The following is a 19,234-nucleotide window of genomic DNA, read 5'->3' on the forward strand; positions in this document are numbered from 1 at the left end:
TCAAAATCCCACTAAACTTCTCTTTGGGAAATGTTTTTGTGTGTGATATGGTTGAACTAATCCTTTTAAACTCTGAGTTAGAATTGGTCTTGTGCTGTTTGTTGCTGTTGTCCCGCTTCTATTTCCATTGCATTGAAGACTTGGGGGGTCAGGAAGCTTTGTGCCTTTTTAGAGATTTCTTACCACACCAGCAAAGCATCTTCAAAGCAGGATTAAGGGTGAAGCCAATACAAACAATGAAACTATACTTTTATTATCGAATGCGCTGCCATAGTTCAGTTTCTCCCTAAGGGTGTTATTGACAAAACGTCGTCTTACTCGAGTAAATCACAAATCTAATGGTGCCAAAATAGCAGCTAACAGGCAGAGGAGAAAAAATACATTGGAGAGTGGTTCCAAGTTCTCTTGCTCATCATTTGTATTGACTTGTTTTCTCCGCTTGCATTCACTTTCTCATTTCTTTAGACTTTAGTCCAATCTGGCACGTATCAGAAACAACACTGATGCTATTGATGAGTCCAGGGACAGATCCATTTCCCTTGTGTGTTATTATTCACCTGACCCAAGGGCAACAATTTTCAGTCCATATGGAGCCGAATGAAAAGAGCTGGAAGCTGCAGTCTAATAGCTTTTCTTAAAATCCAAGTGGTTTTTTTTACATATATAAGTTAAAATACACTTTATAAAAATCTCCATATACTGTGGTAGGAAGAAGGCTTTGTTTTCTCTATATTCACAATGAGACGGAAGCAGTTTGGAATTACTTGTACAAGGAGTTGGTGTAGGAAGAAAAAAGGAAAAGCGGGCTCACCAAAGGGATTGCGATCCATCTCGAGGGGAAAATGAAAGTGTATAGCCACAAATAAATTACATCACACATGCATAAAACATCAGCTCCATCCGAACAATAAAGACAGAAACTGTAAGTAAATTACTTCTGAACAGACGCATGTGCACTGACTCTTACTTTTCCTCCTGCTGCTGCAGCACCCGGAGCCCTGACCCAGGATTATCAGGGCGAAATGATTGCATCAACCCAGACAAAGATCATCCCGCTGAAAGTGGGGAAACTGTGATTTAGATGAATGAGTACAAGTCTGGAAGTGATTTCCATTCCCGCCCCAACAGTTGCTTAATCTCAGCAATCTGAAAGTCTTATCGTCGTTGGTGCTGTTGCTGTGGTGATTGATTGAAGAGCTCTTCACAGAGTGCTGCAGTCACTCAGCAATTGCAAGTGTTTTACAGGCACAACGGGACTAATGCGCATCTAATAGAGCCAGAGGTGCAGTCTGCCAAGACGTGCCCGCCCTGAATCACTGGGAAACTGCTGTAAATTTAGAAGAGGCCAAGTTCATGTGTATCGCTAATTGCAACACCTGAAATGGTTTATGACCACAGCCGAGCAGAGACGGATGAGAAAGCAATCTTACCACAAAATCTAGAGGATATGTTGAGGAATCTACTAATTCGTGTTTCACTGAATTAGTAGATTTCAAAAATTCCTGTTTTTTTTTTTTTCAGGGTTCATTTAATTGCTGACATCAGAAACCAAACCGCCTTAGAAAATTCACAAATATTTGGGATGCTAAATTAGTTTTCCCTCAGTTTCAAACTGAACTTGTCTTCAAATTACTGACACTTTAACAACTACAGAACAATGGTGTCTGTATTCATAAAAAAAGAAAAGAAAATGCCCTACTTTTTCTTGTACCTTGCAGTCATATCCCTGCCAGGAAATGTACCTGTCAAGAAGAAACAAAACCTAACAGAGCTAAAACGGTCCCACACTCATCTCTCATCTCCGCCTCTCACTTATTCCATTATATGCATTTTAGTCAATTCCCATCACAGCATCCCTTATTATTTTTTCTATTTCTCATATATCATCTCTTTTCTGTTTCATCTAAATCTGTCACAAGCAAGGCCTGTTCTCCTTTGCATTGATCAGCATCTAATTTTAGTGAAGGCTGACGCCTCTTGATGTTGTAAAATGAACGAGTGCTTTGTTGTATACCAGAGCCCTTGAATCAGTTGCATTGACTTTGAAGAGCTGGAGCACCAGTGATGAGGAGGTGGTGGTGGAGGAGGGGCTGATGATATGACAGTTAATGAGGTAAACATTGCCCCGGGTGCCTGTTTTTGGGATTGGAAATTTAGCTCCTATAATTTCCACCCAAATTCACCAAAAGTCACCATATGTTCAGCTGCGTGGCGCTTTGATGAAGAAGAGCCGTGGGAGAATGAAAGATGGATGACGATGAACTCACAACCACAGGGAGCGTTTGTCTGATGCACCAATAAATCTTCTGGATTTCCCCACCGCCAGCCCTCTAACCTGCCAAAGCTGCTTCAGATAAAACAAATGTCTTATCCCTCAACCAGGTGTAAGATATGTTCAACCTTCATTGCACGTTTGTTTGGTTTTTTTGAGACACAATAGGTGTGGCTCCTAAGCCGACTCTGCCGTGCTGCTTCTGCACAACTGGCAGGCAGAGAATTTCCTGCCCCGTGATCAATAAGGCAACAGTAATTTTTCCTTAAGTCCCATGAGACGGAAATGAAATGCTTCTAGTCAAAGTCCTATTTGTGCCGCCTCCTCCTTTGTGTAATTTTAAAAGTGCTTTCTTCATGAATTTATGACTTTGCCTCATTACAGGTGAGACAGATTGATTATGAAGCGGAGAGACTCCCACAGGGCCATTTTTTCATGCTGCATTGTGTGGGACTGACACAAGACTAAAGGAAGCCAAAATCAGCGCTGAGTGTCTATATTTACCAGTGCAGAACCTGCCAGTGCCTGTGTGTGTGTGTAGGCTGAGAGCAGGAATATCGCTTCAGTAGGAAAATATTGCGAAGGCTGTTTATTGCAACGGCTGATGAACAGGGTGAAGAATCAGGAAAGACTCCGTTTGAGGTGTTGTGGGAACCTTTGGTCAAAAGTTACCGAGATACAGGACCTGCAGATATTTTAGGCACTGATCGGTTAAAACAAGTAAGAAAAGGACGATTGGAGCCAAACAGAGGCCATGGACACTTTGGAAGGGTTGTTGTTTGATCCTACTGTTTCTAAAGCTTTTTATTACAACTGCTAGAACACAAGAGTGCATTTTTCCTAGTATTGGTAGACGTTTTCATGGTGTTTTAAAACCTTGAAAAGCTTCTGATTTTGAAAAAAAAAAGATCTTCAAATAGACTGCTGCTGCTAGACTGATAGATTTTGGTGATATCCCTGTGTGCTGATTATAGTGCAGAAAGGTTACAGCCATAGACTCCATTTTCAGATTTTTCTTTTTCTAATTTGTCTTGACTTCAATCTTTCTCAGTGCGGTTTTATATTTCTAGCCATTAACATAAATCACTAATCTGTGGCATCTGTGTGACCCAGCAGCTGGGTGGTTGGGACCTACTCTCTCATTTGATTCGTAGCCGAGTAACGAGTAAAGTAAGGGATTACTATTGCAAAAACGGTAATTAGATTACCGTTACTTTCCCGTAGGAACGCTGCGTTACTAAAACCGTGATTTTTTGCGAGAATGTCTCATGACAGTGACGTAAGCGAGTGCGCCGTTCGTGGCAACAGCTGTGTGCAGATCAACAATGGATCACATATCGATTGTGGGAGAGAGTATGAGCGTGCAGCGTTTAAAGCGTGGAAGTACTGACCTTACTTTGAGTTTGATTCCATAAAAGTGACAAAAACATTAGTGTCCGTTGTGCGTGGGAAGAAAACTTCTTTTTACAGTGAAAAAACCCCTAAACTTCCAAGCAAGCACCGAGTGCGCTATGACATAGTGGGAAACTCACAGAGAAACTCGCGGATTCTTCCACTGACCGCTGCGGCACACCTGCAGGGTAAACCTCTGCCTGCCCTACTCCTACTCCTGCTTTACAGGTGAAAATAGAGCAAAAGGACCGCTGAGTCTTTGACTTTATTTATTTTCTGCTGTGTTTTACTTGCATCTATTTCATAGGTGTCAAACTCTGGCCCGTGGGCCAAATTTGGCCCGCAGCCTAATTACATTTGGCCCGCGAAGCCAAACCAAATTACTATTAGAGCTGGCCTACTGGTATTATACAGCTAATATATATATATGTTGTTTAGTATTAAGCTTTGCTTGTTCCATATTCAGTTTGAGTCCATAAGAAAAGATTCATTCTTATATCTGGAGGATTAAATATATTTCAATAAATATTAACGTTAGCCCGCGACTTTGTTCCAGTTTTGAGTTTTGGCCCACTGTGTATTTGAGTTTGACACCCCTGATCTATTTGAAAGACTGAGTGTAAACACAAAAAAAAATATTTTATGTGCTGGAATGTGCAGAAAATAGGTTTAAATATTAAACAAATTTCTTCCAGTCAGAGAATGTTGCATATAATTACATTTTTTCTTGATGCATAAAGTTAAAAGACTAAAACTAATAAAACAAGTTTTAAAAAGAGACTTTTCCATTTGATTACATTTTGTATGATGGAGTATGCAGAAAAAGTAGAATTGGGCTGAAAGATATATCGCTTTATCACCTCTTCAGGTTGTAAATCGTGTTTTTAAAAAGTAACTAAGTAACTAAGTAATTAATTACTTTTGAAAATAAGTAATCAGTAAAGTAATGGTATTACTTTTTGGGGAAGTAATCAGTAATTAGTTACTGATTACTTTTTTCAAGTAACTTGACCAACACTGTTTGTAGCCCACAGTTTTCTTTCTTCATTGGACTCAAAAATAAAGGCGAAAAATGTACAGAGAAAAATCAACAAGAAAAATGAACCATAACTTCTTCACACATTTCTATACCATTATATAAAACTTCAAAATATCGGGGGTTTTTTAGAATGAAATGTTAGTGCATTCAGACCTGCATGCTACCACAGATTCAACAAGGTGCTGGAAAATTCCTCTGAGATTTTGCTCCATATTGAGATGATAGCTTCCAATATTTGTTGCAAATTTGTCAGATGAATGTCCGAGGCATCTCCCACATGCTTTATTGGACTGAGATCTGGTGACTGTGGAGGCCATTTGAGTTTCTTGAACATGACAATGTTAAAAAAAAAAAACATTACCTAAGCTATATGACCACAGGGTAGCTGTCAAAAGAGGGGTACAATGTAGTCATAAAGGTTTCACAATGGGTTCACCCAAAACCTTGGCTGATTGTGACCTACACCAGTTTTCACACCTTAGCTCGTGGGATTAGGTAGAGGATCATTAGAGGGTCCTTTTGTCCCTCTTGGAAGGACACTCCCACATTTTTAAATTAAGTCACATCGCTTCTCCATTTGCACACGTTTTGAATTTCAGCAGGTCGTTTCAAACGTGCAGATACTGCACATCAGTCTGCCATGTGACTGATTAGAAACTTTGCATTAAAAAGCAATTGAACAATTGTACCTAATAAAGTGGTAGGTAAACCGTTCTGTGACATATTTGAAAGTGTTTCATTGTTTCAAAACACATTTTGTCTCAATTCACATACAGGTGTTTTCCTTTGTGTGGAGTGTGAACCATCTACTTCACAGTAACTTGCACCTTGACCGTTCTCGTTAGTTTTATAAACTTCTAAGAGCAGCGGACGTGTTGACACACTAATGGAGAGAAAGCAGAGAAATGCTCCTACATTCGTTCTTGCTGGTTCACTGTCATGGCTTATTAGGTAGTTTAATGGAACTGAGTCATCATTAATGTTATTAATTACTCGTGCTTTTTGTGTTGTGAAGTCAAAGTGTCTGTCACGACAAAAGTTTCAACCCTGCTTTAGCTTTTAAATACTTCCCACAATAATATTCAGTGTTTTGTTAGAAAATCAACTGTTTAAAGAAACCCATTCAAGCTAAAATGATCCAAGATGCTCACAGAAAACAAGTCGGAGAAAATGATCATTTTTAATTAAAACATGTTCATAATTTATACTTCATTATAATGTGCGTCTGTGCATTAATTACATTCAAGGCCTTTCCAGTCTAATTCACAACCAACTGAGTAAAGAACTTTATATACACACAATGTAATCATTTACAATGTCAAAATTAGGCTGAAATGGTTAAACTGTTAATGTTTGATCACGCTAAAGTCACACGTTGTCCAGGTTTAAATTTGACAGATTTTCTGTCTCCAGAGACGCCAAAGCCTTCATACCTAAAGAAAGTTTTAAAAAAAATTTATATTAAAACACTGAATCAAATCAGAATGCAAAGTTACGTTTTTGAGTAGTAAAACAGCAACTACTACGTGTGCAGTTTCTCTACTCTCATTTAGTTGTTCAAGTTATTTCCCAAATTACACAGTACTGCAACTAAGATTTGTTTTTTCACATTGTTTGTTTGTTTTTTTAGTCCTCCATTGACGCAACCTGTCAGGAACCAGTTTTTCATGTTTTTAATTTCCTCCTGTTGATGACACTAAGTATCTTATGATGTCCTTGATAAATTGAGCATACTAAAGTCAATATTAAACAAATAACTGCTATAAAATCCTATTATTTCATTTGTACTGCTCACTTACAGTTTTGTGTATCTCTTCCAGTCGGCTTGGCTGAGGGAGGGTTTGGTCACGGCCAAGGCGGCGTTCACATGTGCTTGGCGCAGCAGCAGGCCTGGTTGTTTGGCAGCTGGATGCACATAAGCATACTCTTCCTACACAATCAATCACAAAGTAATTATATACATACAGGGAGTGCAGAATTATTAGGCAAATGAGTATTTTGTCCACATCATCCTCTTCATGCATGTTGTCTTACTCCAAGCTGTATAGGCTCGAAAGCCTACTACCAATTAAGCATATTAGGTGATGTGCATCTCTGTAATGAGAAGGGGTGTGGTCTAATGACATCAACACCCTATATCAGGTGTGCATAATTATTAGGCAACGTCCTTTCCTTTGGCAAAATGGGTCAAAAGAAGGACTTGACAGGCTCAGAAAAGTCAAAAATACACATATTACTATGTGCATATTAGTATTGTACAGCACTTTGGTCTACCAGGTGTGTTTTTAAAGTGCTATATAAATAAATAAATGATGATGATGAAAAATAGTGAGATATCTTGCAGAGGGATGCAGCAGTCTCAAAATTGCAAAGCTTCTGAAGCGTGATCATCGAACAATCAAGCGTTTCATTCAAAATAGTCAACAGGGTCGCAAGAAGCGTGTGGAAAAACCAAGGCGCAAAATAACTGCCCATGAACTGAGAAAAGTCAAGCGTGCAGCTGCCAAGATGCCACTTGCCACCAGTTTGGCCATATTTCAGAGCTGCAACATCACTGGAGTGCCCAAAAGCACAAGGTGTGCAATACTCAGAGACATGGCCAAGGTAAGAAAGGCTGAAAGACGACCACCACTGAACAAGACACACAAGCTGAAACGTCAAGACTGGGCCAAGAAATATCTCAAGACTGGTTTTTCTAAGGTTTTATGGACTGATGAAATGAGAGTGAGTCTTGATGGGCCAGATGGATGGGCCCGTGGCTGGATTGGTAAAGGGCAGAGAGCTCCAGTCCGACTCAGACGCCAGCAAGGTGGAGGTGGAGTACTGGTTTGGGCTGGTATCATCAAAGATGAGCTTGTGGGGCCTTTTCGGGTTGAGGATGGAGTCAAGCTCAACTCCCAGTCCTACTGCCAGTTTCTGGAAGACACCTTCTTCAAGCAGTGGTACAGGAAGAAGTCTGCATCCTTCAAGAAAAACATGATTTTCATGCAGGACAATGCTCCATCACACGCGTCCAAGTACTCCACAGCGTGGCTGGCAAGAAAGGGTATAAAAGAAGAAAAACTAATGACATGGCCTCCTTGTTCACCTGATCTGAACCCCATTGAGAACCTGTGGTCCATCATCAAATGTGAGATTTACAAGGAGGGAAAACAGTACACCTCTCTGAACAGTGTCTGGGAGGCTGTGGTTGCTGCTGCACGCAATGTTGATGGTGAACAGATCAAAACACTGACAGAATCCATGGATGGCAGGCTTTTGAGTGTCCTTGCAAAGAAAGGTGGCTATATTGGTCGCTGATTTGTTTTTGTTTTGTTTTTGAATGTCAGAAATGTATATTTGTGAATGTGGAGATGTTATATTGGTTTCACTGGTAAAAATAAATAATTGAAATGGGTATATATTTGTTTTTTGTTAAGTTGCCTAATAATTATGCACAGTAATAGTCACCTGCACACACAGATATCCCCCTAAAATAGCTAAAACTAAAAACAAACTAAAAACTACTTCCAAAAACATTCAGCTTTGATATTAATGAGTTTTTTGGGTTCATTGAGAACATGGTTGTTGTTCAATAATAAAATTATTCCTCAAAAATACAACTTGCCTAATAATTCTGCACTCCCTGTAGTAGCTCATATAGGAAGACCTGGTTCTACAGGATGGAAAAGACTAGTGAAGCCAACTACAATGAAAAAAGTCCTAATCAGAATAACAGCACATTCAGACGCTCAAATATATTCATTGGAGTCACTCACATTGGCTTTCCTGTAGTTGTTCTTGATGTTATTAATCTCTTGTTGTAATCGCTCCAGTTGCTCTCGGCCAAGCTCTTCATATCCCCTCTGGAGCGAGGGCATGTACGCAGGATTGACTGAGCTAGCGTGGTCACGAACTGATCCTCCAGTAAAGTCAGTGTTTATGGAACTGGGTCCAGAGATGCACTGGGAGTTCTGTTAAAGTAGGAGGATCGGAGGAAGAAAAACACACACAAAAATTATGAGTGATAACATTTTTTTAATCCTATACTTAGTACTACACTTGTACTATGTGGTAGTAGTGCTCACTGGTTTTGAATTCTCCAACTCGGACTCAGAACTCTCAAAGTACAGTCTCCAGACATTGCCGTAGTGGTGTTTGTTTTCTGCATGAAGCTCACTGGGCTCCACGACCACCATAGACTGGTCCAGCCCCATGCCTGACTCTCCCTCTCCCACCGAGTCGTCTGACCCACTGCCCTGGTTGTTCGGGAAGATCATGGAGGAAAGGCTCATGTCGCTTTCTGAGCCAGAGTTCAGCTCCTGATTGCCACATAGGAAGAGAGGGTTTAGACGTTCATATATATGGATTCACGAGGATTTGTAGTGTCCAACATGGGTCTTAACTGTGATACTACAGCTCAGTTTGAAATTAGTTTAAGCCTACTGTGCCTCAGGTAAGTTATTCCATTACATTTCTTGTCACTAAGGTTGGAGATAATTTAAATTAAGCTGAAAACTGATAATGGATTCAGAACTGGAGCAATTCACATGCTGAGACACATACAAAATACATTATTTAATTTGCCTGAGGGGCTAAAAAAATGCTTGGCTGCAACAAAATGAACTATAAATAATGGAATGGACAACAGTTCCCTGACTTCCTGTTTTATTAAGCTAAGGTAATACATAATAACACAGTCATCAGACAATACTTTAAGTACAATACACTTACATGTGGTGCGCTGGTGCCTATGCTGTTGTGGACAGCCTCCAGCTGTGCATTGTAGAGTAAGGCTTTCAGATCTGCCCCGGTAAACTGCTCTGTCGCTGCTGCCAGCTGCTCCAGGTCAACATCGGGAGCCAGAGGGACGCCTGCAGTCAGAGCTTTCAGGATCTCCACACGAGCCTCCTGGAAATGTGACACAATAGCTCGATTTAAAACCCAAGAATCTTTCATGTAACATGACTCAACATTACTTTTTGTCTTTTAAGGACTGATACATATATAATGAGTTTAGAAGTGAAGTGATGTTAATTAATAATTATTAATATTCTTTTAAACCAACAAACCAGGTCAGGGGGAGGGCAGTAAAGGGATTTGTCCAGCCGTCCAGGTCTCAGCAGGGCCGGGTCAATCAAATCTGGTCGGCTGGTGGCTGCAAGCACGTACACACCTATGAAGACAAACACGAAGATTTCAAATTTATTTATTTTAAATTGAATTGAATTAAAGATCCCTCCAAGTATGTTTCAAGACAGATTAAAATGCTCCTAATTCGTCCACAAAAAGGTTTAACTACATCTCTATAACCTTTCATAGCCAACTATATTGTTCAAATGTACTGGCCCCAGGTTTAGAGCGTATTCATATTAGTCATAAGTATCACAATGAAGCACGTTTGATATATTGTAACCACTGCATAACATGCTTGGTCATGATTTAGTGAACCTTCACTTGAAGAGGCAGTAGCTGAGCCCAAGCATAGAACTTCAGTGTTTTTTTCCGATGAGAAGCTCATCTGAAGTAACTAATTGAGCAATCTATAAGGCATTCAAGAGGAACGTTTACTGCTCTGAAAACAGCATAGTTCAGACCCCAAAATGCATAAAATCATCACTGTACTTTGGAAAAGTGTTTTTTGAAACCATGTGAGTGCAAGAGTGAAGAGCACTCGGGTCTACACAGTTAAGTGCAGTGTGAGTGGAAGCCAGCCAGGAGAGGCAGGACAATTGTGCAAGGGTATGGTACAAGGTAACCCTGCCAAGTGTAGATTCACCCTTATTTTATTAATGTATTGACTAAACAGTGGCCATAATCACACTTACATTTTTTTAAAAACATCCATTATACGTATATTGTTTTTCCCCATCAATCCCAAAATTGTTAACATTAAATTATCAAAGTCATGCTTAGATGCTCTGTCATTACCCAAAGGTCCATTTGAGCCAGGAGGGAAAAAAACTGAATGGACTTCATGAGACTTAACCCCCACTTAACTTTAAATGGCTTCAAACACTTCTGATCTCATCCCAACAGAGTCAGTCAGGAGTTAAAGCAGATTACTACAAAGCACTCGTGATGATGACTGTGTGTATAGTTTAAAGATGTATGACGTTACCCTGCAGTCCCTCCACTCCATCCAGCTGGGTGAGGAGCTGGTTGACCACGCGGTCGGTTACACCTGTGCTGTCGTGGCCCCTTCTGGGAGCCAGAGCGTCAAACTCGTCAAAGAACAGGATGCAGGGCTTGGCGGCTTGTGCCCTAAAAGAGGCAGAAGAAGAAGTGATTGAAGGAAATAAAAAGAAAACATTTCATTTATGTGAAACTTTACCATTACTTCAAATGTTTTATGTTAATAATTATAACTTGCAACAAAAGGTAATAACACAGCAACAGCGATGCCGGGAGGAGTTTAAAAGTTCACTAACCTCTGGAAGACATCACGGACTCCCTTCTCACTGGCTCCAATGTACTTACTTAGAAGTTCAGGTCCCTGGAGGGAGAGTTTAAAAAAATCTCTTGTTGCTGTAGAAACTTTGCTCTCATACAGAAGCGCAGTCTTATTTTAATGACGAAGCTGAAGCAAAGCCTACCTTGATGCTGATAAAGTTCATACCACTGTCTTTGGAGATAGCTCTGGCCAGCAGCGTTTTTCCTGTACCAGGAGCGCCATACAGCAGAGCTCCTGAGCGATGGCGGATAGGAAGATTGGCGAAAAGGACCGGATACTGCAACACACCAAGGACCCACAGTCAGTGACTGTGCAATAAATTATGCTGAATTCTAGCCTTGTCTGCTGATATAAGGGAGACCTCCCTTCATTTTTAAGAAGTAGTGTTAAAAAGGAAGGAGCTCAAACATTAACAGCCATGTCTTTTCCCTAAAACCACCGTGATGAGTTGATGACAACACGGCACAGAGCAGTCGGAGGGCTCACAGGATCAAACATTACATGATAAAAATAGATCAAAGTTACCCACCGCTCCGAAAACACCCTCATTATGTACTGAAACTGGAAGCGTCAAAACAGTCATATTTGAGGTAAATATATCAAAATAATTGTCAAAAAAGGGTCAACTGGGGGACCTTAAGATGATGCAACTATACTGCAACTCAAAGACTGGGCTGTAAGCAAGGGATCTGAAGAATCCTAAGGTAAATTAAATGAGCATTTTCATTAGTTATAAGACCTTTCACTGGATTTTCTCTACTACTATAAGACTCATGCAAGCTGAATAAACGGGTTTTCCACCTCTCCAGAAAGAAAAGACGCTTTATCGGCTCGAATAAAAGAGGTTTTAATATATTAGTGGTCTAGGCAATTACATAATTTGGAAGTCTTATTATTACTTTGCTTGTAGTTTTTATTTGTTTCTAAATCAGCTGATTCAAATATTTTATTTTCATTTTGTCTGTACTGAGCCCCTCATCACCACTCATGCCGATGCTTTCCAAAGCTCATCTGTACAACAATCAATAGTAATTATGGTGTTTAAAATACCTAGATAGTAGCTCATTATACCACACTGCAGCTAAAACACATTTTGAAAAAAGCAACAGCCATCTGACCTTAGCAGGAAGCAGTATGGTGTCCATAAGCTGCTGTCGCACTTCTTTTAGCCCTCCTACCCTGTCCAACCCAAATCCACTGGGGGTGTGGAGGTCTACACCCCACAAAGAGGGGGGTGTGAAGCCTTTGAGAGCCTGCGCAAAGTCCCTCCAGGACAGACACACTCCTGCAAAATACAGGGCACAATGAATGCATCTGGACAATAACTCTACATTAGCATCAGTGGTCACATGATGCAGGAAGAATCTGAAGACCTGAAATTGATCTATTGGGAATTTCATCAGTCTTTGATACCTTGTTCACTGTGTCCTCTTAGCATAGTGTTAGCATGAACAGCCCGCTCTAACAGCAGTACTAGATCTTGAGGTGTGTATCCCTCTGTCTCCTTAGCAACAGCCCCGATATCAAGACTCTGTAAAGTCTCAACAGACAGGCAGGACTTCCTCAGGATCAGATGGCGCAGAATCTCAACCCTCTGGGCCTGCAAACAATAAAATGATCGGTGGTTTTTTTTTTCTTTTCTACTTTGTGTGTACTTGTGCTTGTGTGTGTACAGGGTGGGCCATTTATATGGATACACCGTAATAACATGGGAATGGTTGGTGATATTAAAGTCCTGTTTGTGGCACATTAGTATATGCGAGGGGGCAAACTCCTCAAGATGGGTGGTGACCATGGTGGCCATTTAGAAGTCGGCCATCTTGGATACAACTTTTGTTTTTTCAATAGGAAGAGGGCCATGTGACACATCAAACTTATTGGTAATGTCACAAGAAAAACAATGGTGTGCTTGGTTTCAACGTAACTTTATTCTTTCATGAGTTATTTACAAGTTTCTCTTTGTTCACAGCCATTGACATGTCGAAGAGGTTAACACGTGAGGAGCGGATCGAAATTGTGTTGATATCTGGTGAACGCAGTAACCGGGTCATTGCAGCAGATTTCAATGCAAGACACCCTACGAGACCACCCATCTCCCATGCTACAGTCAGCAAACTGCTTGCTAAGTTTCGTGAAACTGGTTCAGTGTTGGATTTGCCAAAATGTGGACGCAAGAAAACTGTCACTAATGAAGAAACATCAGTGGCTGTCCTAGCTTCATTCAGCAAGAGCCCACAGCGTAGCACTCGCCGCATGTCACTGGAGAGTGGCATTAGTCAACATCCCTTCGGCGGATATTAGCTACTCACAAATGGCACCCTTACAAACTCCAGCTACTGCAGCATCTCAACGAGGATGACCCAGATCGGCGCACAGAATTTGCAGAATGGGCAAAACAAAAATTGGAACAGGACCCTCAGTTCACGCAGAAGATTTTGTTCAGTGATGAGGCAAACTTTTATGTGAATGGTGAAGTTAACAAACAAAACCACCGCTATTGGTCTGACACTAACCCACATTGGATGGATCCCTCCAAGACTGTTGGAACAACAAAAGTGATGGTTTGGTGTGGTATATGGGGTACAACGATAGTGGGTCCATTCTTCATCAATGGAAACCTCAAGGCCACTGGATATTTGAAATTGCTACATGATGATGTGTTTCCCTCTTTATGCACTGAAGCTGGCACGTTCCCTGAGTTTTTCCAGCAAGATGGTGCACCACCACATTATGGGTGCCAGGTCCGAGCATTCCTAGATGAACAGTTTCCTGGAAAGTGGATTGGTCGTCGTGGGCCAGTTGAATGGCCCCCAAGGTCTCCCGATCTGACCCCCTTAGACTTTTATCTTTGGGGTCATCTGAAGGCAATTGTCTATGGTGTGAAGATACGAGAAGAGGGTTGCATTGACAATCCAACAGTTTGCCCCCCTGACATATACTAATGTGCCACAAACAGGACTTTAATATCACCAACCATTCCCATGTTATTACGGTGTATCCATATAAATGACCCACCCTGTACATATGGATGTGGATGAGTGCCGACCTGATCAGGTGGCTGGATGTTTACAAATCCCTGGATGAAGTGGGAACCGTGTACCTCAGTCAGAGAGGGATGGAGGGAGTGTTCACTCTGGCTGGTAATGATCAGACACACCAGGCTAGAGTGAAGCATCACCTCATCCACCACATCCTGCAGGCCTGCAGCCACAGTGAGATAACATTACTCATCAAAGCAGGAAATGATTATCGATCCTGTCTGTCAAAAGGCATTCCCACAGGTAAGAAAATATTTTACTTTGAGCAATGTGCTGCTGAAGCAGTGCCTCCGGGCCGTGTTCATGTTCAGGTGAGGCTGGTGCCCGCGTCAAACGATCCAGGTCATCAAGTAGAACAACAGAGGGCTGCCTCCATTCTGCCTGTTCAAAAATGTCCATCAGATTCTGCCTCACAGTTTCTACTCTTTTGCCTAAAAGGAAAACAAAACATCTTTTTAATTAAGTTAAATTTTATCCTTCTTTTCCATTCAGACAGCAAATATTCATGAAGTCTTTCTTGACCTTGTAGCTTTTTGCAGTCTACCACCTCAACGTGTGCATCCAGCTCTTCTCTAGCTTTCCTGCAAAAGGCTTGGGATAGAGTGCTCTTCCCACTCCCCTGAAGAGAGAAGTTACAGCACAACATGTTGCAGACTTAAGAAAACAATACTGGTTAATATGTGTTCTCCAGTGAGCTTAAGCTGCAAAAAAAAACAACAACAACAAACAAACATCAATGCTATGAAGTAGCAATTTATCTTATGTTAATGAATTATATTGACAGCCGTTGTGTTAGCAATAGTAGTTAACTTAAATGAGATAAAGAGAGGTAAAGAGATACCTTGGCACCAGTGATGAGAAGAGCTCCACCTTGAAGTCCCCGACCAGTGGTACCCAGCTCTCTCGAGAGGGGACTACCCAGAAGGCTATGGGAGATAAACTCAAACCCAGTTCTACAAAGCTCATCCATCCCCCTGGGGAAAAAAACCCAAACATGACAGAGACTGATGGAGAAAAACAATCTCCTGCTTAAATCACGCATAGGTACTGAATTAGCAAAAGACGTACCCAAGAATACTAAGAGAGGGAAGTTCTGAGTGGGGTGTTTCAACTTCAGGCTTCACAGCTGGGGTGGTTACTGGCTCTCTGTCTACCTGAAGATGAGAGAAAGAGGTAACTGAACAACTTCAAAGACTTTTTTTTCTTAAAAACGTGTTGAATTTTTTAATAAAAACTGCATGAAGGAATCTGTTTTCATGTAAAATGTTTAAAGACACAGATATATAATTCTCCACTTGCATGGCGATACCTGTATGTCTTTCTTCTCGATAACTGTGGGTGCTAGCAGAAACAGCTGATCTGAAGCTTCAGTCTGTGGTTCTGGTTTCAGCACAGTTAAAGCAAACTCTAACTTTGCTATGGAAAAGAATAAAAAGTGAAGGGCCATTATTTTTTTAAAAAAATAAGAAGCTAATTTAAGATATTTATTATTACCCCCTTTTTTAAATTTACATAGCCATATGCAAATCTGTCTGTGCATGATTTATAAATACACTTCTTTGGCTTGTAACGGAAGTGCAGGAATGAATCACCATCAGTTCCATGTAGGAGGATGGTGCCAGACCGTGCTGTCAGACAGGCTAAAGGTTCGTGACTCTGTGTGTGCAGCCAACCAAGGAATGCTGTCTGGATCTCCTCATCATCCTCCTCAGGCTGAAGAGAAAAATGTCAAAAAAAATTAAAAATCAGATGGACAGAAAGGAAAGAAGCTGAACAAATTTTCTGCAATTCTGAACAAATTATATGTCCTTGTACTTCATTTACATCCGACACTGTAACACAGATGTACACTCCAGCACTCACCAGTGGATTTAGGGGTTGTAGGCAAATAGTAGAAGCTACTTTGATAGCTGATTTCACTGGCTTAATTCTTACTGTTGAATGGGCAGGGATATTAAGCCTGCTGGCCAGAGGCTCTGGAATCTAAAAAATGAAAGATACAAAAATTTTAACAGAAACAGAAAGAAGTAGGACACTGCAGTATTGTTAAAATACTGTTTATAAACTATAGATATTCTTCTCTTCAGACACCATACTCACCCATACTCTTCCACTGTGAATCTCTCCCTTGCTTCTTTCCTTGCATCCAAGCAGCTTGGTACAATGGCACACTGCCCTAACCACCATGGCCTCCTCTTCCTTCACCTCCTCTCCTTCAGGCGTAGCAGTCTCCTTAGTAACTTTTGCCTTCTTCTTTTTCTCCATTGCCTGCTTGGTTCTGTCCCTCGTTTCTTTGGGGGATGGGACTTTGGAGAGAAGGCCATATGTAATTGAGGAGTGACCTTCACTCAGCCTAGCATTGAAACTGTGGCTCCAAGGAAAGATGTGAATAGCATTAGTTGCAACGTGGCTTATGGTGCTGAGAGAGTGGGGAGGTGCACCGCACACTCTGTACAGAGAGTCCGTAAGGAGAGCGGGGATTTCAGGTAAAGGCGGTTGTTCCTTAACTGGGTCATAAGCGCCCTTTATCATATGATGAAAGAGGGTTTTCAGGTCGGCTATGCCACCCCACTGGTGGCTGTTAGAAGTAGAGGAGGCAGTTTCTGATGATGGTCCTGAAGGGGAGGAGAAATCCATGTTTGGCTGTCTGTGAAAACTTTCTGAGTTTGGGTTGGCTTTTAGATGAGAATGTGTGTGGGTGCCAGTTTCAGCGCGGATCTTCGGGGACACAACAAGTTCTGTGAATTGCTCCAGGCGACCGTAGGGCACACGTGGAGAAAGTGAAGCTGTGCAGAATTTTTTTTTAATTAAACTGTAGTCATAGAAGTCAAACATTTAAAACTCAAGTTGAGCAGGCAAACCATTATAACTGCAATATTTTTGTGTCACATGTTATTTGATAAACAACATAGAATAATTGTATCAAAACTGACCTATTCGGATAAAGATTACCGTGTGGTTGTCCACCCACACAGGAAACACGGCATCTTGGAAAACTACTCTGATCTGATCCAGTAGTTGCAGCTCCAGCGCAGAACTGTGGAGCTCCTGGCGATATCAGTCACACAAATGTGATATATTAATAGTTGTTAAGTGTGCTTTAAAAAGGAGAAGTCACCTTGTAATTATTAGAATGTGTAAAATAATGCAAACTTGTATGAAGACAAGTTTCACATATTGTATGTCACTAAATTACCCACCAGGATTTCCCAGTCATCAGCTGATACAGGCTCCACAAACACCCGATCCAATGATGAGACCTGATGACATGCCCTTAAGAAGCCCTGAGGAAAAACAAACCAGTAAACTAAACAACTAGTAAGTCCAGACAGAAACTGACAATCACTGTACACTGTCACAAGATGGAGAAAATTAGCTTCTTCTGAAAATACAGCGAAGAACAGATTCCTCACGGAGGGGCTCTACCTGCTCTCCATCTGTCAGGCCCTGCTTCTCTCCTAGCTGCCGACACAGCTCCACTTTGTGGCTGTCCAGGCTGGAGCTGGCTCTGTTTTGAGTCCAGGTGAGGAACACTGGAGGCCCATGACCACAGGACAACTCCAAAGGCTGGTTCTGAAAAAGACCTTAAATGGGTTGACTGTGAATGTCACTGTATACAAAAGTATTCTACGGTCATTGCCAAGTTGCATGGGATCATGCAACTTGGCAAAGACCCCAAATTAGAGCAGCAAATCTCCAACAGAGTGGCTGTAAAGGAAAGGAATCAGTGTATTGCAATAGCCCAGTCAAAGTCCAGACCTCAGCCTGATTGAAATGCGGAACCTAAAGAGAGCTGTGCATAAAAAAATTCCTGCAAACACTGTAAAGTAGAGTGGGACAAAGTTTCTCCACAATGCAGTGAGACACTAATAACAACATAAATAAAATGGTTACTTCAATTTAGTGCAGCTAAAGGTGGTTCAACAAGCTTTACTGAATCAAGGAGTGTACTTTGTTTTTCACATGACTGCATGTTTGCTGAAGCACCTTTTGTTTACCCTAGACTACACCATGACCACCATCCTTGCTTGCAACCATGCTTGAGATAACAAATCGTCCTCATTCAATCCATTTTACACTGTTTAGACTAATAATGACAGGGTTAACCCAGTTCTGAATCCTTTGTAAGTAAAGGTCAAACTTAAGGAGAGGAAGCCACGAACCAGGAATTCCTGTTAGCCAAAAAAGTGCAAATATAAACAGAAAGCCTTCATCAGAAAAACACTGTTCATTCATAACAGCGAACAGGATACAAGCTAGAAAAGTCATTTTAAAAGATACACTAGACCCCGGATTTATTTCTAACCTAGTCCTTTGTCTCCACCAAGTGAAACCGTAAAGGAACTGCTACGAAAACACCTCCACCGAGAAGGAAACAAATACTGAAATACTAATTGCTAACTACCCTCTCTCTCCATATGCTGAAGTATTGTGTTTGACTCAGCTCCTCTTCTATCTATATTCAGAGCACGTTTCCAGCCGGGCCGAAGTGGAGTGCATGGAGTCATGAAAAACTGATCTTTCCAATTCATTTGATCTAGAGAGCAGCCTGACGCGAGGTCTAAACTGCAGAAGTCACATTTTATTTTGTAATGTGAATAACTGTCAAAGGGTCTCGGAAATTAATTTACAGCAGCATTAATTTTGTTAAAAAAATATACAAGAATAGAACAACATACAGAACGGGCCAACATTTTAGCTAAAAATGGTTTAAGTCAACAAAGCTTCTACTAATTTTACCTAAACGATAGTGCTAGGTGGTTAGCTAGGCTATCTTACCTCGTTCAGGGAAAGCTGTGATATTAGCTTCAAGGGAAGGTGTAAAAAGCAGTTTTTTGCGTTGCTAAAAGTGACAGTTACGGGTTGAATGCCCTGATTGCTAAACATGATTTTCACAAAGTTTTCTATTTCGCGTTCAACGCGTCAAGCAAGCTGCACCGCTAACATCAAGTATATGACAAACTCATAGTGGATCGATGTGCTCTGTGTGTGCCAGACCAGAGTAGCCGATATTCGGTTGAACGCATTTCAGAATAAGACGTCCAACTACGACATGCTTT

General features: G+C 41.1%; 1 protein-coding gene across 1 annotated transcript; it reads right to left on the reverse strand.

Annotated features, from left to right (window-relative positions):
- Positions 1 to 5,864: 5,864 nt before the first annotated feature.
- Positions 5,865 to 19,172, reverse strand: pex1 (peroxisomal biogenesis factor 1). Its single transcript, XM_005932940.3, has 24 exons — positions 18,954 to 19,172; positions 17,601 to 17,747; positions 17,375 to 17,458; positions 17,108 to 17,222; positions 16,275 to 16,960; positions 16,038 to 16,157; positions 15,767 to 15,887; positions 15,484 to 15,590; positions 15,243 to 15,328; positions 15,016 to 15,148; positions 14,697 to 14,793; positions 14,435 to 14,605; positions 14,183 to 14,337; positions 12,550 to 12,736; positions 12,255 to 12,421; positions 11,279 to 11,413; positions 11,114 to 11,178; positions 10,804 to 10,946; positions 9,755 to 9,858; positions 9,417 to 9,593; positions 8,771 to 9,004; positions 8,462 to 8,656; positions 6,503 to 6,633; positions 5,865 to 6,136 (listed from the first exon to the last, which is right to left on the reverse strand). The coding sequence occupies exons 1-24, from the start codon at positions 19,059 to 19,061 to the stop codon at positions 6,061 to 6,063; spliced, it is 3,744 nt and encodes a 1,247-aa protein (XP_005933002.1). The 5' UTR covers positions 19,062 to 19,172; the 3' UTR covers positions 5,865 to 6,060.
- Between the last annotated feature and the right edge of the window lie 62 nt (positions 19,173 to 19,234).

This window comes from Haplochromis burtoni, unplaced genomic scaffold (assembly GCF_018398535.1).
Source record: "Haplochromis burtoni strain Fernald_Lab_line unplaced genomic scaffold, NCSU_Asbu1 Contig_163, whole genome shotgun sequence".
NCBI classification, from domain to species: Eukaryota; Metazoa; Chordata; class Actinopteri; order Cichliformes; family Cichlidae; genus Haplochromis; species Haplochromis burtoni.